This window comes from Pezoporus wallicus, unplaced genomic scaffold, assembly GCF_028554395.1.
Source record: "Pezoporus wallicus isolate ANWC-B61680 ecotype Strahan unplaced genomic scaffold, APGP_CSIRO_Pwel_v1 contig_8188, whole genome shotgun sequence".
Lineage (NCBI taxonomy): Eukaryota > Metazoa > Chordata > Aves > Psittaciformes > Psittacidae > Pezoporus > Pezoporus wallicus.
In genome coordinates, this window is record NW_026640104.1 from 4,421,705 (window position 1) to 4,442,839 (window position 21,135).

At 43.1% G+C, this 21,135-nt stretch overlaps 1 protein-coding gene across 1 annotated transcript in view; it reads left to right on the forward strand.

Annotated features, from left to right (window-relative positions):
- The window catches only part of HSPA12A (heat shock protein family A (Hsp70) member 12A), a 60,247-nt gene extending 39,888 nt beyond the window's left edge, over positions 1–20,359 (forward strand). The window contains exons 7-12 of the mRNA XM_057417382.1: positions 9,392–9,563; positions 12,209–12,295; positions 12,851–12,955; positions 16,633–16,891; positions 18,566–18,669; positions 19,380–20,359. Coding sequence (XP_057273365.1) covers positions 9,392–9,563; positions 12,209–12,295; positions 12,851–12,955; positions 16,633–16,891; positions 18,566–18,669; positions 19,380–20,014 — 1,362 coding nt within the window. The 3' untranslated portion in view covers positions 20,015–20,359. The remainder of the gene's footprint in view (positions 1–9,391; positions 9,564–12,208; positions 12,296–12,850; positions 12,956–16,632; positions 16,892–18,565; positions 18,670–19,379) is intronic.
- Positions 20,360–21,135: the final 776 nt, after the last annotated feature.

Consider the following 21,135-nt stretch of genomic DNA (forward strand, 5'->3'; position numbering starts at 1 on the left):
TCTAGTGGTTTCTTTGGGATTAACAATAACAATAATAGCTTACACAATGATTACATATTTTCATCCCAGCTTTTTGAAGTTGGTATCCAAGATTTCTTCCACCATAAACCCAAATCTAACTATAAATAAAATGCTAATCGAAACCTCTTGCCCCTTCAACATATACATTCATGCACAAACTCTTAGAGGGGAGTAGTAGTGTTGCTGTTAACGGAAGTTAATGTATATCTTGTCTGGTGATGTTCACCAAACCAGCTATATGGGTGCAAGTGTGAGGTTCCTTATTATCATCCACCCTGATTTACTGCAGGTTAGAGGATTTCACCTGAAAACTCCCTTCACAGGAGTTCATAGCTTGTGAGTTCTACCTCTGAAGTGTGAGCAGCAGTAAGTTCAGCCTATGTGAAGACTCTGAACTCTCTGGAGGTTAGTTCCTTTGTATGAGCTTCTGGCATGGGCAAGCCCTGGGAATTCAGAAAGCACTGCAAAGCCCACGCTCTGGTATTTTGAAAGCAGAGAAAATTGTGTAACTACATGGTAACAGCCTGTACTTCATCTTGGCAGGGGGGAGATATCTGGAGTCTCAGAGAGGTCTCAGGGTAATCCCCAAATCCTAAGGACGATTTAAAGGACAATTTTTACATTGCGATCCATCCCTCTATGTCTTTCATGTGACTTCATCACTTATGCTAGTGTAAAGCGGATAAATGAAAACTATTACAGGGGTCTCCGCTTCCAGTGTTGTGCCCCTTCCATTAAACCGATGGCTTTTCCACTTTTCCTTTTTCATAGTTTATATTTCCTTTGTCTGTGAAAGGAAGTTACTGCTGTCTGAAATGTCATTTATGTGCTCTCAAGCAGTTTTCTCGTGGAGAGATGAGTGTCTTTGTCCTGTCACTTACCGGTACAGATGGGGAAGCTGTGACACTAAAGGAATTCTGCAGCTGTGATAATTATCCACTCTATCCTCACTTGTGAAATGCAAAATACCAGTGGCACCTGATCAGAATGGGATGAAGGACAGCCTGTGCCACAACCCTCATTTTAGCTCAAGAGGCAACAATAGTGTGAAAATGTATGTGTTTATGTATATCTGGTATGTATATGCTTGTATGTGTAGCAAATGTTACTGAGGAAAAAGCAAAAAGCTCCTGTTGCTGTAAAGCAGAGTGCTTTTATGACACAGTCGATGTCAGATCTTGCAGGGTCAACCACCACCCAAGCATTGCATTGCTGGATTTAAAAAGAAAAAAAGGAGAATATACTGCAGTACTTGTCATCATGCTGAAGACTAATGGCACACATACAATCATAGAGTGGTTAGGGGTGGAAAGGACCTTAACATCACCGTGTGTGTGATGGCATAGTGATTTTCAAACATTTGTTGTGAAGGCTTAAGTCTCAGGGCTGAAGATACAGCAAAACTGTGCTTTTCATGCAGCCTTGTGGTATCTGCTAGCCCCACTCCCTGCCAGCCCTGCTCCCCCTTATGCATCTCTTTGTGATAATGCAGTCTTTTCCCTTGTTGCTCATCGTCTTCTTTCCTGGCATGCTCTGCCTCCATAATTAGATCTCAGTCATTTATTTGTGACATCCCAGTTTGATGCCATAGAAGTGGAGAAAGTGCTAGCTAGCAGAAAAGGAGGAGGATTAGAGGAGCTCACTCACCAAGGCACTAAGTGGATGTGTTATCATGAATCCGTTAACACAATGAACTGATTAGTTTAAACAGTGTAAATTTCATAAGGCACTTAATTTCCAACTGCTGTTTTGAGCTGCCTTGATTCAGTCCCACAATACTTTCTTCATACGGGCTGCTCAGTGCTTAACTTGCAATCATAGCTTTCCTGTTGTTACTGATTATAATAAATATCTTGGATGATAGAAAAATGTTGATATTAATTCACAGCTTCTGTTATTTTGGCTGAATGCTGTTGTTCCACAGGGCTTCATTTCCTAATGAACCACATTATCGTTCATAGACTCCAACTTCTAAATCTTATCTGATAAATCTTATCTCTAGTGCCCACAAAAGTGGCTTTAGTGGCAACACAGGTTTCAAAGGTTCTTCTTACCATGCAGAAGAATGCATAGTTACACTCATCTGGTCTGCAGCATCGTTTCAGAAGTGATTAAAGCAATGCAGTTGGTGGAGGTGGCAGACTGTAAAAGCAGAATGGGGGCCCAAGGCTGTGATGGAGCTGTCCCTGCAGCTTCTGCACATGCACAAGTTGAAGCTTGCTGTTTGGTGAATAGCAGCGTTTGGCTGGGACAAGGAACTGAAGTTCTGGGGTTGTGGAGTGGATTCCTATCTCATTGTGAGTTCCTGTGCAACATTAGCCAAGGCTTTTAGTCTCTGCGCCTTGTTTTTCCAGCTGTCTAATAAGGGTGGTTCTTGTGTGTGTTTATCTGTTTAGTCTATTTATGCTACATTTTTGTATCTGGAAATGCCTTATTAATCGTGAATGTAGTGCCTATGGCACTGAGACAGTACTGAAGCAGGTCTTAGACACCTACAAAATTTATCAAAGCAGTAACTTAGCATTCATCCAGTCAGACCTCACTCTTAGTTTGTTTCTGTTTCTGAAAGACCCAATTTAACTGCCATGAAAGTAATACGGTGTATGACTCTATACTTCTTTTACAAAATGTTTTCCTTTAGTGCTTTTCAATGCATAAAGAACAAGAGCACTAGTATACCTATTCTACAGGTAGGTAATCTGAGCTAGTAAGAGGTACAGAGTCTGCCAAGAGCATCTCACTGGTTAGTAGGGCAACAGAAAGTAAAATCTGCTTCTCCTGAGTATATGCACAGTTTTAATGCAGAGAAGGTGCACTCTTTAATATTTGTGAGTATATGTTGGAATAATTTACTTATTCCATTTGCCCCTGAAAGTGATGTAGCAAGTATTCCTAGGAGAAAACCCCAAAGTAAAAAAGGGTCTCAATCAGATTCTTTTTCTCCAGTTCAGAAAACTGGCCTGAACTACCCCATGGACCAAAGAGCAATCAAGAGTGGCCTCTGTGCTCTTCTTGCAGCAGTGAAGATCACCACTCTGCCGGTTCATGTGGGCATTAGCACTGACGTAGACTCAGCTGCAGTTTGCTGTGGCCCTGACTAGATTCTAGTGATATAGGGGTCAATACAGGAATGTCTGCACAGGTCTGATTAATGCTGAATCCGTGTAGTGCTCCTTTGTACCTCCCTTATTTCCAATATGTGCTGACTGTTAAATATTTCTCTTGTACTTATTGGATCCTTTTAAGGGCTCTGTTAAGATTAATGTATATTTTCACCATATTTTTGTCATAAGGAAAATGCTGATTTTATAATATTAAATACAGCTGCATCTTAACAGGGGGAGGTTTTTCTCTTCTCACAGAGGTGCGAGAGCCATTGTTGGATGTCAGGAAAAAATTAATCACTATGAGGGTGCTGAGGCGCTGGCACAGGGTGCCCAGAGAAGCTGTGGCTGCCCCATCCCTGGCAGTGTTCAAGGCCAGGTTGGACACAGGGGCTTGGAGCAAGCTGCTCTAGTGGAAGGTGTCCTGCCCATGGCAGGGAGTTGGAACTGGATGAGCTTTAAGGTCCCTTCTAACCCAAACCAGTCTATGATGATACGGTTCTATGAATCTAATCCTATATAAGCATGGGGTAAAATGCACTTCATCCTTTATTTAGTTGTTTAATGTTTTAATCTCTCGAGCCCCCTGTGCTGCAGAACATCATTAAGGCAGATCCCCCTGCTACCATTCTGCTTGGACTCTGCCTGCAAAGAATAGAATCATAGAATGGTTTGGTTTGAAAGAACCTTACAGTCTTTAAATTCCAATCCCTCTGCCATAGGTAGGAACACCTCTTGGCATGGGGCCAGCTTGATCCCATGAGCTGCTGCTTTCCATCCTCTCCTGGCAGGGCAACACTGCCATGTGGAGCATCCCACAACTTTAGTCAGATTTTACCGCTGTGCTATAGACTCTTCTTCCTCCACACAACCTCAGGAACGTAAAAGTCTTCATTATTGTGCATACAAACTTAACAAAAATACTTTCCTTTTGGATGGAGAAAAGTTCTTGGAAGGTCTGCACAAGACAGGGCAGTGTTTGATCACTGCTGTTGCGCCCCAAATGCAGTTTCATCCTGCAGGTTTGTCCCATTTTAGTTATCCGGCTCCAAAAGAAAGCTAAGCCTCTGCAGTGGTCTTGTGAAAGTGTGTGTGCCTGCCTGCATTGTATCACAGTGTTGATGGAAGGGGAGAAGCTTTAGGAGCAATTTAAAACAGGCAGCTGCGTGCAGGAAAACATGGCTATGTGTTCCCTAATGATGGGGAAAGTGCTGTGAGAGCCATCAGTCAGCTGTAAGATTTCAGAAGTTTTAACATTCATAAACCAGGCTTGACACTAAGGGGTTTTGAGTGGAGAGCATTTCCAGGCAGGTGAAGCACAGGGAAATAAAGGTGAATGCAAAATGCGTAGGACGGGCTTCAGTTAACGTACCATTCTAATAATAAATCAGCATTAAATTCCACAGATGGTGTACTATTTTCTGTATGTGTGATTTTTGCAGTATTTAAGACCTTAGTATCTGTTGTTTTAATCAATTTTATAATTCAAAGAAACTGGTGCACTCCATGTAAAGGATGTTGTTTGTGGTACAAGTCAATGGTTAGGCTGTATTTGTGCCTTTAAAAACATATCTGAGTTATCTCTGTAAAAGCAAAGATGGAAATCAGCCATTGCTTTCAGTAGTCTGAAAGAATAGTAATAGGAAATGTGCACCTTGTCAGTGATGGTGTATTTCCTAACATGCTATTGCTTTTGAGGTTACCATGGTGTAATAAATAATGCCTGATAGCACACAAATATTTTGCCTGGCTGTGATATGAAATAGAGGAGTACTACAGCTAAATGCTGATGCTTCTAATTAAGGCAGCTTTCAGAGATGGGAGCTTTTATCTAGGCCTACCTCATGGCTTTCATCGCCTTTTAAAAAGGCTCAAACTACATGGAAGATTCTAGTATAATGCTGTTTATAAGCCCATATGCATTGCAGTATTATAAAAAAATAAAATCAGTGTGCATTGCTATTTTTTCCTTGTGTGTCAAGGTGTGTGAGGATGGGTTTTAAAAGCAGCATCTTTTAATCTGTAGGAACAATGATTCTGTTAGGAATGGAAGTGAATATCATTCACTTCACAGTGAATGGAAGGAGTGAACATCAGTTCTGTGGAAGGGCTCAGACTGCTATAGAGAGCTTCAGTCCAAACCTCAATATTTGCTACTGATGAATTGGTCTTAACACTTGGCAGCTGATGCTGTTCAGGGAATCAGGAATGTGTTTGTGGTCAGCTGTGGCTATCATCTGATGACACATCTCTGGCTACAAAACCAGAGCTAGTGCGCCAGGTGGAGAATTCACCTGCATCTGGGTGGTAAAGTTATTTGTGCTCCTGTGTGTGAGGCTTTGAAGCACTTGGAGGTTTGCTGTTGATGATGCATCTTGGTGAATGAATAGCAAGGCACTAGTACCAGCTCATGGAGCTGTTTACTGGAGGGAAAACCTGGGCATTCTCTTGTCAAAGCACACGGTCCTAGTCCTTGGGCATGTGAGCAAAGGGAGTTTGGGGCAGTCTTTTAAAGCAGTTCTTTTCATGGAGTTCTTTGCTTCTCCCAGGTAGATAAATGCATCATCGTCCTGCAAATAAATTCATTTTGAGAGCTTTCTGGTGCTCAAAGGATTTTTGTAATTCCATGATGGGTTTTCCACATTTGCATTTTTGGGAAAACCACTGCCTGCTTGCTTCATATTTCATAAGTGATGACTGGGTTTGTGTTACTAGTGAGTATAATGGGAGAAAGAAAATCTCCTTAGCAGACTGGAGTCAAGACATGGCTCTGTTATAAAGTCTGCTCTAGGCAAAAGCAGCATGGTGCATCTGTGCCACTGCCAGAATCATCTATATAATGCTGAATATCAAGACACTGTTTAGATCTGTCCTGTTCAAACCTGTTAACTTGTGAATCACTATCCTTGGTTACAGCAGTGGGTGAGGGTGTGGAGTGAGGCAGATAGAAATGAACAAATACAAAATACAGCAAATTCCCAAATGTCTACAGTTAATATTCTAAATGAATGCATCACCATTTCTTTGTGTTAATCGCCTGCTGTTTTCACTCTTCTTTCTTTGCATGCTCAATGTATTTCTCCCATCAGTCCCTTTCTTCTCGGCTGTAATGATGGGACAGAGGTTCTGCTCCAAAGTCTTCATCTTCTCAGAGTTTGTATTAAAGCAACCTTATTGCTCCATTCCTCCCTAGCAGTATGTTCATGTTTCTTTCTCATCTCCCCTTCCCCTATTCCCTCTGTGCTGTGTATCGATATAGATATATACAGTAACGTGCAATGTATAAATACTACATTCACAAGGTATGAAATAGTCAATATCGATCAATACATATATACATATGTATATATATTGGATGCCCGGTACCTTACACTGCACAAGATTTTTGTATGGTCCTTTTATGATGTGAAATAACGCATTCTTTATTGTAACTGGCCCCTTCAACTCTGTAAGGAAAGCTTTTTAACCAAAAATCCCAACATTTTCTTCATGAAATTCTGTTAGGATCAGCTGTGCTTTGAACTGTGAAAACCTGTCATTTCTGTTGAATGTTTTCCTCTGGAGATATTTTGTGTATGTTAAAATAATATCTAGAGAGAAAAAGCAAGAGTAGCATCAGCTGTACTTGGAGGGTCTGAGAACATGGATCTGAGTCCATCTGCTACAGGTCACTGCCTTCCTCTCCTGACGTGCAGGCTGCAGTGTGAAAAGTTCATGGTACAGACTGTGGAGGAGGGGAGGAAGCAAATGTTATTGTTAATGGTCTACTGTTTTCTTTTAGCAGAACCAGCCTTGGTAATTTGTACCAAAATCCCCCCTCGAACAGATGACTTTGCAATTAATACAACCTTCCCTGCCTCGTGTTAGGAAATACCAGTGTGCAACTCAGCTCTTGTCACTTCTGCATATACGTTGTGATGTAGCCTTTGGATTTTAGTATCCTTGGCAACAGACTATTTTTTTCCCTAAAATACTATTTTGTGTTTTAGTGTATGTAGGTTAGACACAAGACTTGGTGCTACTAACGTATGCCCAGTACATGGAGCAGGCTGAGCACACTAAGTTCATCCACATTGCTGGGTATTAAAAAAACCCTATTTGCTGCTCAGAGTTTTCACAAGACTTGATAATGGATTTAATATATGTGAAAACTGAAGCAGGGCAGTAGGGAGATATTTGTTCTCCATGCCCCTGGATAGGGCAAGAAGTGCCTGCCTTAAAATTGAAGGAAGGAAGATTCAGATTAGGCTTTTAGCAAACCTTCCCAAAGGCAAAGACTGAGGGCCGAGAGAGTTTGTGTACAGAGACCGTACATTTTTGGAATTCTTTAGCAGTTTAGATAAATATCTGTCTGGGACCAAGTATTGATTCATATCTTGAATATTGCTCTTTCTAATTGCAACAAATTAAAGCTATGTGTGTAGAAAAGCTCACCTGGAGTTAAGTGGTGTTAAAGTGAGCTGGAATGAAACCAGCCCCTCTTGTGGCTACTGTGGCCAGATGGGTTGGAGGAAAGATCATGTTTATATTAAGGCACGATGCAAGAACTTCATCTTCATCCCCAGTACAGCTCCACAGCTTTATCTGAGACTGCGCCTGCCAACATGCATGCATGCAAGTGGTGTGATGGCAGGAGAGTCTGGTTTGGACCTGTGTTTGATTGATAGCCTTCTTATATGTTTTAGGGTTACTCTGGCTGCTGTAAATCTGCACTTTCCAGATTTTGGAAGTTTGGTTGCAGGCATTCTTTTCAATATGGTACTTTTTTAATGTGCTGCCAAGGTTTGATATTCTGTGGTGTATATGCACAGTATTCTTCCCAGGCAGTTCCCCGCATTTCAGATCATGCTGTTGAGTCCAGTGGATATAACTGAAGCAGAAGCTTTTGCCCAACAGCAGTAAAGGATGTAAAATGACCATAATCCCAATCCCAAATTGTTGGTGTTTTTTCTTTCTTGTTATTAATGAGGAATATATTTTCTATAAAAATCTATTTATTTTGCTTGTTAAGTTAGGGTAAAATGGGTCAGTTTATGTGAAGGACAATTTTATGCCTCCAAATCTACCCTAGTATTGCTTTGTGAACAAGCTGCAGGTGTAAACTAGCCAGCAATTCCCAGTGTAGCTGTATGAAGGAAGTCAAATTCCAGTCCAGGTCTGCAGCCTTTTCATGCGAGTCTGCTTTCTTTTGGGCATGCTGTGGAGCCACCCCAGTGCGTGTGTGTGAATTGAAGTGAAGGTTTGCTGGAAGACTGACCCTGGAGGCAGAAAGATGTTCATACACATTTGTTTGCTAGCATGCTTTAATACTCAGACACTTACCAATAGCAGGTAAACCAAAAGTTGGTCAGAAAGAGTTATTGTTATCTCTTTTAACAGAAAATCTTACAGTAGGGAGAAGCACAGGAGAAAAGAAATGAAAACACAGTTTTGTCCACTGCTTTTAGATATTTTTCTCCAAGCCCAGCTCTAAGAGTAATGTGGGTATGTGAGAACATGTGGCTTCTTAAAAATCTATGTGTCTTGAGGCTGAAAATCCAGAAAGAAAATGGAAAGAATGGCAAATGTTGATTTTGTAATGTGGGTTTATTGTTGTTCTCATCACATTTTGGGGAACCTGCCCTATTGTATTTTGAGTTCTTGAATATAATGAGCATTTTGAAGATGTTATAAAAGTGATTGAGCTTAAAAGCAGTGGATTTTGTAATAAAAAAATGTTGGGTTTAAGTCAGAAGATGCATTGCTGGCAAAGTGTATCCCATATTCCTAGTAAGCTACACAGTGAGTGGGGTCTATTCTGGCAAGTTTTGTAGGTATCTGGGCTATAGAGAAAGGCACACTTAAAATCTTGTTGTGGGGAGGAGAGGCCAAGGATATTCCTTCATTTCTTAAAGGAGGCTGGGGCCCCTCTTAGCAGGCAGATTCACAAGTTAATTAGGAGTTCAGATTTTAGGCCATTCCTTACGGGTTTCAAATCTGCCTTCTTCCTTTCTCCACCTCTCATGTGCGCAGATGCTCTTTAGACACTTAGCATGGTAAGTGCATGCATACTCCCTGTTCCAGCCTGTGAAGTTGTGCTATCCATTGTGGGCAGGACGATTCCCAGACCAAGACCTTTAGCCATTGGCAGCAGCTCCTTTGCGTGTTGAAGGCAGGGGGCTGACCTAACTGAGACCATGAGCTGGGGAGAGGCTTGTTCAATGAAAAGGGTCTGCTAGGTTGTGGTTATTTCCCACCCCACTTCTCTGATCAGCTCTCTCTCGCAGGCAGGAATGGCGTCTCCTGAAAATCCCGAGCAGTTGATCATTGCCCTGGAACCTGAGGCTGCCTCTATCTACTGCCGAAAGCTCCGCCTGCACCAGATGATAGACCTGAGTAGCAGGGCACCTGTCAATGGTTACAGCCCGAGTGACACTATTGGAACTGGATTTACACAGGGTACTTCTATTAACTCGCTTCTTTAGATTCTCATGGCTAAGTTTTCTTTGCCCACATGGGCTCTTTCCTTACCATTTCTTATTGTCTTTGCTCTCCTGAATGTTTCAGGCTAGCATCAGTTTGCTTTTATGAACTGGTTTGCTGTTATTAGGCTAGTTTAGGTATTAATCCAGCAGACACGTTTGCACGCACCTGAATTTAAGCATGCAGGTAGCTTCATTGCTTTCTCTTTATTGGGATATCGTGGGAGTCTCTTAGTATTTTTTACAGTAGTATTTTTTTGCTTTAATTAAAATCAACACCTTACATTGGATCATCTTTTTAATTTGTTGGAAACAGTCACACGTTCAATTAGCTGCATTATCAAAACAGTGTTAAGTAACTGGATCTGCAATGAGACTTTTAGGCTGAGGTGTTCCAGGGTTTTGGCAGATGCTTTTGGACGTCACCTTAGGAAGCATCACTAATTACTTTCAACACTCAGGGGAACGTATGGTGCTGGAATATAGCAATGAATTCATGCTTGTAGAAGAGCAGCTAGATACTGCACTTCTCATTTATTGACCTAGGATCTGTTGCTAATATCAATGTTTTAGGGCTGACTTACAATGAGGGACAGAGATTGGACCACAGTGCAAGTCACTTGCCCAAAGAGCCTTTGTAATCAAAGGTTTTTGAGCTTGGTATTCTACCTGAGATTGGAGGAAAATAGGAAAGAAAGGGGAAAAAAAAGGCAAACGAAGCAGCTGTAAGATGTGAATGCTGCGTAATGCACAGATATCCCATCTGTGTGAATCCCATCTGTGTGAATTGTAGCAGTTGCACTGATATGGGTGGTAGTGTGCCAATCTATCCCAGAAGGGATTTTTCAGAAGAACTTGTATTTTATCACATTTAGTAGGTCAAAACAGTGCAGGCAAATGGAAGATGAAGCTAGAAAAGCTATTCCTGTACTTACCAGAGGGTATTTTCTTTTAGTTAGGCAGTTATTACATCATTCTCTCAAATCCATGCCTCTCCCAGCCAGCAGTCATCAGATGTGCTCAGCAGAGTACAGGCACAGTCCCTTCAGGGGCTCCTTGGCTTCTGTCCCCCTTGTTCATGTCATGAACCGTTCCCAGTCCATGTGATTTTACATGAACTCACTTTCAGGCCACACAGGGATTTGCCTGTGGGAAAATAATAGGAGAGTTTCTCCGGTTAAGATTTTGAAGCTAAGCAGAATTTGGCAGATCATGGATTTCTGCTAAGGAGCTTTTTCTTGGATGAGGGGTAGAATTCTCCCCCTTGACTTCATATGGTAAAATCTGTTGAGGACGAGAAAGGTTTCGTGTCAAAATTAATGAAAACAAAGTTTGGGGGGAGTTAATTTGGGGTTGGAATTAAAATTTCATCAAGGCATGGCAGGCACCCAAGACAAGCTGAGAACAGATTAAGGAGAAAACCCCTTGTAATATAAACAGAGAGAAGCACTCCAAGGACCATATTATTGCTGTGAAGTCAAAACAAAAATTTTACTGTCTGTAGCAGCCAGGATAAGCTTCAGTCATAGTTAAAGGCTGGCTCTTGTGTTCACTTTTAACCCACAGGAGTGAATGAAAGGGCTCCCATTGACTTCTGTGGGCTCTGGGTCAGGCCCTTGCTAGGACCTGGTGCTTGTTCTGTCACTGAACACTTTGCTGTTTAAACCCCTGCTGTGTGCTGCTCCGTCAGCGCAGCAAGGCTAATGCAGCCTGTCTGCATCACAGGGTCTTTATAGGAAGGAGGGGGTGCAAGTGGAGCTGCTGGTGTTTTTCTGGTGATAGGCACTATAGAAACAAGAAGCAAAACCCATTCAGTGATTTGCATGCTGATATTTTCAGAAAGAATGATATTTTCATGCATGACCAGATGCCTCCCCGTCTGTAGTGTTTTATAGAAGTGCCTTTGAAGGTGAGTGAAGGTTACACGGGGAGTAATTTTTTTTGATCACTCAGTTGTAGAGGTTGATTTAAAGGCATAATAACAATGGTTCTGACTACTCCCTCTATTCACAGACTTCTGCATCTTTTAAATGTCTAAGTAGGAATTCAGTCCTGTAAGTGAACTGATGGATTTAATATTGCTAGATTCTTTGTAACTGGTGTATATTGAAAATAGCATGAGGGTGATCACTGCGGCCTTAAGGAGTTACAAGTCTGAAGCAGCGCTTTAGCTGCTTGTTTTGAGACAGGCTGAAAGGCTCAGGAGGTGTCTCTTTGCTTGAGACCCCCAAATCAGCAGCTTTTGTCAATGGGGGTGTCTGGCAGCAGGCTGGGGCTGCCGCCTTGCGGCAAAGCCTGTGCGGAGCACAGCTGGCTGCCAGCCCACTTCCAGACAGCGCTTTGAAACCAGAATATACCAAAGAAATACATCCGACCTGCTTAGAGTTTTCATATTAGGCTATTGGGTTTAATGCAGTTAGTATCGAGGAGGATCAGTGTGGCTGGAAAACAATTTTCCATCTTTCTAGGAACAGCGTTATAACGTTCCCGATTCTAATGTGATAATCTTTGTTCATTTGTTTTATTAAGGAATGATAAATACAGATGTCAGCCTGCTTGCATTTGATATCACCTTCTTTGTGCTTTCTTACACTCAATAAGTTTTTCTCTAATCATGACTAGCGAAGGAACACATCCGTCGTAATCGACAGAGCCGGACCTTTATGGTGGAAAATGTCATAGGAGAGATCTGGTCTGAACTGGAGGAAGGTAGTGTACTTTCTTGAGTAAATTGCTCTCGCTGGTTTTATATTGCAGGCAAATGTGTTTCCCACAACTGTGCTGTGCACTACATTGTTCTCACAGTGATTGTAAATAGGAAAATAAAATACAAGTTTGTGAGCTGCTCTTAGTTACTAAGGCTGAACTGCAATTCCGTATGTTCTAGTGAAATATGGTTTATTAAGGACGTGGAAAAAGCAATCCAGGTTTTAAAATGCAACCAGGGTATTTTCCTTGGAGCAGGATGTGTGAATATGCCACAGTATCATTTTGGTAGAATGCGTATCAGCAGCATGAGAAATTCCACTAATCAACTAAATTAGCTGAAAAGCTAAATCAAGAGCTTTTGAAATCTGAATTTCATACTTGCTATCAGTCACTGCATTATAATTACTAATAAGGATCAAGTATTCGGCTTAGACATTCATGACTTTCTGTAAGTCATTATCTCTGAGGCTGATAACACCCCTGAGAAGCATATTTCATTGCAGTATGCTGTTGTGATAATCCTAATGTAAATACTATTTCTCTTTGGCAAACTAGGTGACCGTTACATCGTTGTTGACAGTGGAGGAGGCACAGTGGATATAACTGTCCATCAGATCAGGCTCCCTGAAGGACACCTTAAGGAGCTATACAAAGCAACAGGTAGTGTTACTTTCACCATTTGCTTTATTTATGTCATATTTTGATTTGTCAGTGAAGGAAATATATGCCTTTGTTATTCATGCATTTCACTAACAGCTCTTCCTGAAATAAGACAACATTCAACATCAGTATAATCTAGCTGCTGGTCAGCATATATGGTAAATCACTTCATGCTTCTCATGCTTTTGGATGGTAAATCTCACAATGGGAGAGTAAGAAACTGCTATCTCCTGTGTTATTCACTCTCATTCAGGCCATGACCTCCTGCCTTGGTCCTGGTCTGACTTCTGCTGGTAAAGTTGTCACCTTCTTGTCCTTTGAGAGGTCTCCTGTGTATGTGTATTGCTGCTCTGTCCAGGTATTCAGAGATGTACCTTGGAGATACGAACAGCTGAGTATCACAAAATCCTTCTGAAGTGAATGCTGGCAGAATGGAAGTTTCCCTAGATGTAAGGGGAATCTCATATATTCCAGTAATGTCACAGGCAGTGTAACAAGGAGGGTCTGCCATCCCCTGGGAAAAATGCATAATGATTGGTCCCCAACAAAGATACAAAGTGTGATTCCCTGAATGGTATTCCCTTCCTGAACTCCCAGTCCCCTGTCTTTGCCCTCGAGCTAAGCTGTTAAGCCCGAATCAGCTTATTATTTGTTGGTGTGTCTCTGTACCAAGTTAATCTTCATCTGTATGGTTCGTCACTGAGACTTTTCAGTCTTGGTGGCTCTAAGACTATCTCAGGAGACAACCTACAGTATACATCAAGCCTGTCTACTCCTAAATATGAGTCCAGCCCACACCTCTCATGTGGATAAGGAGGCAGTTTCCTCTGCTTCTGTCGTGGTTTAAACCCAGTCAGGTAATTCGTTTGCTCATTTCCCCCCCTTTCTTGCCCTCCCCCTGCTCCCGGAGGGACAGAGAGGAGAATCGAAAAGAATGCAACTCCCACAGGTTGAGATAAGAACAGTTTAGTAACTAAGGTATAACACAAATCACTACTGCTACCACCAATGATGATAAGGGAAATAACAAGGGAAGAGAATACAACACCTCAGCACCAGCCGACCGATAACTCACCCCCCTCAGCCCGACCAAGCACCGACCGATACCTCCTCCAACCCTGCAGTCTCCCCAGCCCTTCTGGCTAACTCCCAGTTACATCCTGGGCATGACGTGCTGTGCTATGGAATACCTCTTTGGTCAGTTTGGGTCAGGTGTCCTGTCTCTGCTTCCTCCTGGCTTCCCCTTCCCCCTGGCAGAGCATGAGGCTCACAAAGTCTTTGGCCAAACCAAAACATCGCTATCAGCTCTGTTCCCGAGCTGAAAGTCAAAACACTGCACTGCACCAGCTACCAAGGAGGAGAAAAATGACTGCTACTGCTGAACCCAGGACATTATCCACCCCTTATTCCATACCATTCACGTCATGCTCAGATCCCACATTTTCAATATACCATCACTCTTATCTCAGTGCACTCTTATCTTAGTGCATGGACCAGTCCCTATAAAGCTGCTGAGTCCATCTGGTCCATGATGTCAGGCTCCATCTCTTGTAACAGTCTTCCAGAGCAGGAGAGACTGTGTGCAGTGTTCACACTCGTGAATAACCTGGGCAATAGTGTCCATTGCTAAGTCCACCCCTCGATCATGAGTCCATCTCTATGTTGCATCTCTGCTCTGATGGCCTGAAGCGCCATGGGCCCACCAGGCTTAAAATAATTCACTGTCCCCTTCAGCAGTTTCTGCAGCTTGTTGTTGGGGACTCCATACAGCTGCCTTCCATCTCCGATGCTTCTAAAGCACTGGAGGGGCCCAGTGGACTAGATACTTGCCCATACTGTCCCACACACCCTGCCACTCATGACTGTTCAGCCTTGGGGAAAACCTCTTGGGCCCCCCTATATTGTTGTCTAACCCCAGACAAGACCCAAACCTGACTCTGCTTAACTGTTGAGATCAGACAAAATGGTTGTGGGTAGAACACAGCCTGTGTGTGTGCCAACATGCTGATCCCCATCACAATCAGCAGGCAGGTCCCAAGGATACCCAAAGGCCATTCAAAACCTTCAGAACTCTCAAACGATGCTGCTGTGCTTGTCACTGGGGCTGGTGTAGCTGCTGTGCTTGCCGGCTCTCCCACCACCGGCTTCTCTTTTCCTGAGTCCAGCTCTTCCTCCTCTGCCTTGCTGGGAAGTGCTGCGTGGTCTCCTGCATCCTCCTGGGGCTCGGCGGGCGGCTTCCGGGGAATGCTCTCGGCCGTCGCGGGTCTCGGCTCGGCCCGGGGCTCGGCTCCTCCGCGGGGCTCGGCTCCTCCGCGGGGCTCGGCTCCTCCGCCGCCTTCTCCCGCTGCTCGGCAGCCGCTTCCTTCTGCTCCTCGACCGCCCCGGCCTCCTCCACCGGCAGCCGTCCCCTCGCGGCCTCCGGCCCCGCTCCCGCCGCCGCTTGGTCCCCGGGGCCGCTCTCCCGGGGCCGGTTCGGCTGCCGCCGGCTCCCGGGGCCGCTCCCCCTCGGCTCCCCGCAGCCTCACGAAGATGGAGAGTAGGGCGAGGGCCAGGACGGTGAAGAGCAGCCGGACGGCCAGGTACAAGTCCACGGCCACGTCTGTCCCGCCCTGCTGCTGGAGCCCACCCGTATTACAAGCCATTGCCATAAAGCACAGTGAGACAAGAACCTTAGCCCAGGCCCCACACTTGATAAACACTAACACAGCAAATACCGGCTCTAAGTAAGTTACAACGGTCTGAAGCTGTGAGATCAACAAGAACAACTCTGAGAGCCAATAAATCGTCATTGTGATGAGTGACTATTAATCCAGTCAAATCTGTCGTTATCTCAACCCTTCGTGCCCCACGTTGGGTGCCAAAACGAACTGTCGTGGTTTAAACCCAGTCAGGTAATTCGTTCGCTCACTTCCCCCCCTTCTTGCCCTCCCCCTGCTCTCGGAGGGACAGAGAGGAGAATCAAAAGAATGCAACTCCCACGGGTTGAGATAAGAACAGTTTAGTAACTAAGGTATAACACAAATCACTACTGCTACCACCAATGATAATAATGATAAAGGAAATAACAAGGGAAGAGAATACAACACCTCAGCACCAGCCGACCGATAACTCGCCCCCCTCAGCCCGACCAAGCTCCGACCGATACCTCCTCCAACCCTGCAGTCTCCCAGCCCTTCCGGCTCACTCCCAGTTACATCCTGGGCATGACGTGCTGTGGTATGGAATAGCTCTTTGGTCAGTTTGGGTCAGGTGTCCTGTCTCTGCTTCCTCCTGGCTTCCCCTCCTCCCTGGCAGAGCATGAGGCTCACAAAGTCCTTGGCCAAACCAAAACATCCTTGTTATCAGCTCTGTTCCCGAGCTGAAAGTCAAAACACTGCACTGCACCAGCTACCAAGGAGGAGAAACATGACTGCTACTGCTGAACCCAGGACAGCTTCTAATAAAACTGTTTCTGTTTTTTAGTGGTAGTGTTGCAGTGGCTCTGATGGTATAGGAGTAAAAGTGAGACAAAGGTAAGATTATGTTTAGTATCAGACTGTTACACCTAGGAAAGATACCTCTTTCTATGGGCTTTCTCCCGTGACAGTCCTAGTAGTGTCAATTTGATGTGTATTTGGTCAACTTGAAATCCAATAAGTGGTTCAGAATATTAAAGCTGTGTTTTGTTTGTAATACAGGTGGCCCATATGGTTCTCTAGGCGTGGACTATGAATTTGAAAAGCTCCTGTGTAAAATATTTGGAGAAGATTTTATTGAGCAATTTAAAATCAAGCGTCCTGCTGCCTGGGTAGATCTGATGATAGCGTTTGAGTCCCGTAAACGGGCAGCAGCTCCGGACAGGACCAATCCACTAAACATCACTCTGCCTTTCTCCTTCATTGATTATTACAAGAAGTTTCGAGGTCACAGTGTCGAGCATGCCTTGAGGAAAAGCAAGTGAGTAGATGATTGAACCCAAATGAATGCAGAATTAACCACTGGTAGCAAAGACAAATAATTAAAATATCCTAATTACATGGCGACTGAAGAATAATAATGTAAAGATGAGAAAGGATGAGAAAATGGGATTGCCTGAAGTGCAGTTTCCAGAATGAAAAGGTCTGATCAGTCTTGTGCCAAAGCTTTTCTGTACACACTTGCACTCTTCTGGTATTGCTTTCTGTGGTTTTCATTAGGCCACCACTGCATCATCCTGAATTTGGCCATATAGTTTGAACCCCTCATGTGTTCATTAGGAACATCAGATCAAATACAGAATTGATGTCTGGAAGTTAGCTACCCAGAACCTGAACTTTTAGAGGTCCTGGAACAAATCCAAGATTTTGAGTGCGATGCAGGGATATTTTAATGGCTGGAGAAGGGTTATTAGCAATATCAGATCACTGGTGAAAACATGCACTACTGCACAGAGCCCTACAAGGGGAAAGCATTCTTCTTTCAAAGCGACGTCGTGCTTTCTTTACTTCTACTATTTTACCAGTTAATTTGTTCAGGAGGTGGGGAGACATAATATCCTCCAGAAATTTTAACTCATGATTTTCAGTATCAGGAAGTCACCCTAAATGATAAGATCATGGACTGCAATAGAAAAGGAAGTGAGGAGAAAGTAAAAGTGGGCATTTTGCCTCTTTTGAAATTATGTGCTACAGGAGATTTGGAAATGAATGGCATAAAATAGAACGAGCAAGAAAGACTGTGAATGTAGGGCAGAATGATTGGGATCTGAGAGCAGAAGATGGAATATTTAGTACCTGTACCTTTAGTTCTTTCTGCCTTTTTTAATCCAGTGAATGCTGAATGTTTGAATGCAGGCTTCAGACTCCTACATCTCTTCCTGAAGTTATTGGTAAATGTACTTTAAGCCTAAAGGACTTGGAATCCAGCTCAGGGTCACTTCCGAAATGAGACTGAGGTTCTGAAATCATTAAACATTTCTGCAAATATTACCCCTCACAAGACTATCTCTTTCTGTTAATAGTTTTAATGGTGAATCTTAGAGGGAATGCTAAATGTTCCCTTCAAATAAAATGCAGTTCAGTGGATAAAGTGATAGAGTATAAAGGTGACATATCATGTGCATGACTGAAAAGGAGATTACTGAGCTTTATGGATGTGTATCTGAGATGGAATAACATAATTCCTGTATTCTCTTAACAAATGTTATGCCTCATTAAAAATACTGTGCTCCCTTCTGCCTCCTGAGGCTTCCCATACTTGCTTGTTTTCCTCATGTGTTTCCAGTGGCTTTGGCCTGCTTCTGCTATAATCTAAATGTTGCCCTTCTGGGGATGAATCAGTGCTGTTTCAGATGAGCGAGCGCTGCATTGACTGCCAGCTGTTTCAGGAAGCAGCTGAGCATTGGTAATGTTTCGGAAGGCAATCAGGCAAAGAAAACAGCAATTAGACAAGCACAAATAATAATTCTCCCTTGAAATTTTACATTGCTGCAGCTGGCATGGGGTTAGGGTGAGGTGAGGCACTTTCTTCCAAGTAAAATGCGTTCAGATTCTGTAAACTCATTCATGTATTTAGTGTGTCTTGTGAGTGCCCGGCTGTTTCTTACAGCTCAGCTATAATGTATTAATGTACTTTGTACCTGTTCTCTTCCAGTGTGGACTTTGTGAAGTGGTCCTCCCAGGGAATGCTGAGGATGAGCCCGGATGCAATGAATGCTCTTTTCAAACCTACAATTGACCAGATTGTTCAGCACCTTAGTAAGTATCTGTGTGTAATCCCACTTTCTGGCTGAGGTGAAACTGAAGCTTTGCCTACCTATTTCAAACCAGTAACTGGAATTAAAGTCAAATACCCCCCCCAGTATGCACCAAATGTGCGTAGTAGTTAGGAGAATAATAAAGCTAAGGGACATCACATTAACATACCTGCCTAGTTCTAGTACTAGTTATTGGATGTGATTCAGTCCTGTTACTGCATAAGCTTCAATTATTCTGTATTTCCAAAGCTATAAGCATTCAGAAGATTGAAATGCACCAACACGGATCCTGCTTTTCTTTTTCCTGTTTCAGGCAACAACTAAATAATGCCAGAGATATAATTAGTTTCCTGCTATTAAGACGTCTAGTTCATTTCTCCTCAGTGGAAGGTCACATTTGTCCATGACCATCCAAATCACTGACAAATTGAGGAATTAATAGGTAAATTTATGAGGTCACAACTTAGTAAGACAGGAGGCGCAGAGCAGCTTATATTTGAGCAGGGAAGAAGAGACCTAGGATTACAGTAGTTGTGACAGATAGCTCAGCCTTGCTGCCTCAGTCGTTTGAACTAAGGGTGAGCCTACAACTGAAGTGTATGATTTTCTCTGAAGTCGGGACATTCAGTGCACTCAGACATTAGGAGTTTCACCTGCTTTGCCTTTTCACACTGGGTTTTTCTCTAATGAATGGGTTCTCTTTCTCTTTAGGCGATGTGTTTGATAAGCCAGAAGTGACCAACGTCAAATTTCTGTTCCTGGTGGGTGGCTTCGCTGAATCCCCATTACTCCAACAAGCTGTCCAGAGTGCTTTTGGTTCGAGATGTCGAGTCATCATTCCTCAGGATGTGGGGCTCACTATCCTCAAAGGAGCTGTTCTCTTTGGTCTAGACCCTGCTGTCATCAAAGTGCGGCGTTCACCTCTCACCTACGGTGTGGGTGTGCTCAACCGCTTTGTGGAAGGGAAGCATCCACCAGAGAAGCTTCTAGTCAAAGACGGCACACGCTGGTGCACTGATGTCTTTGACAAGTTTATCTCAGCCGACCAATCTGTAGCCCTTGGAGAAACTGTGACACGCAGTTACACACCTGCCAAACCTTCTCAGTTAGTAATAGTGATCAATATCTATAGCTCAGAACAAGATAATGTTAGCTTCATCACCGAATCTGGAGTGAAAAAGTGTGGCACTCTCCGCTTGGATCTCACGGGAACTGATGCTTCAGTGCCAAACCGGCGGGAGATCAAAACGCTCATGCAGTTTGGGGACACTGAAATCAAAGCCATGGCCATTGATGTTGCCACCTCTAAAAGTGTCAAAGTTGGTATTGATTTCTTAAACTACTAACAGCCCATTTTCCCCCACCACAGCCTGTTTGTGAGACTGATCTTCCACTATCCCAATTTTTTGACTTTCATATGTCATGTCATCAACTCGAATTTCAGCAGGCTATATGAGAACAGCTTCTAAGGTGGGGTATGTCATGTTTGTGCCCTTTGACCAAAGGCTGGGTTTTGAAAGACCCATAAAAAGTTTTGGGAGCAAAAGTTCCAGAGGTAGTAAAAGTTCCCAAGTTACTGAAGCATGCTTAAAGACCTAGCTTTATTAAGTAAATACTGATTATTGTTGGCTCCTGATGATTAGTTAAAAAGATATAAAATCATAATCTCTTTGCCTTGTTATTCTTCTTCCTCTTCCTCCCAAGAAGAGCTCACCCTGGTTGTTGTAGGGGGTGTATCTGTGTGGGGTGTCTCTGTAAACAGCACCATCCTCTGGCAATGGGAACAAATTAGTAGTCTGTGGTGTTCTTTTGATTTTGCCCTATGCTTTCAATATTTTAAGTGCTGAAAATCAATGACTTAAAGAAATGAGAACTGAGTTTCTTAAATTCTAAGATCCTATGGAAAAGAAGATTCTCAGAAATCCTTAAAATTAGCTTTAGGAAATACAGATACATATTAGGAGCCTAATAGTGATTGCTCCAGTTTGAAAACAAGGCCTTTATTGGTGAAGCTGTCAGAATAAGCTGTTGGATTAAATAGGAAGCATTACCTTCAATATATTTTGAAAAATGAAGAACAAAGCTATTTCCATTTTAGGTCTTCTAAACTTACTTTTATTAGTCTCCATCTGTAATCATATAATCACAGAATAGCTGAGGTTGGAGAGGACATCCATTGACTGTCTGGTCCAACCTCTTAGCTCTAAGCAGTGTCAGCCAGAGCAGGATGCTTTGTCCAGTTCTGACTATCTCCAAAGATGGAGATGCCTGAACTCTGGGCAGCCTGTTGACAACCCTCAATGTGAAAGACTTTTTTCTTATTTTTAAAAAGAATTTCTTGTGTTTCAATTTGTGCCCATTGCCTCTTGTTCCTTCACTGGAAACCTCTGAGAAGTCTGGCTCTATCCTCTTTACTGTCTTCTCTCAGGCATTTGTATACATTCCTAGCATCTCTTGAGCCTTCTCA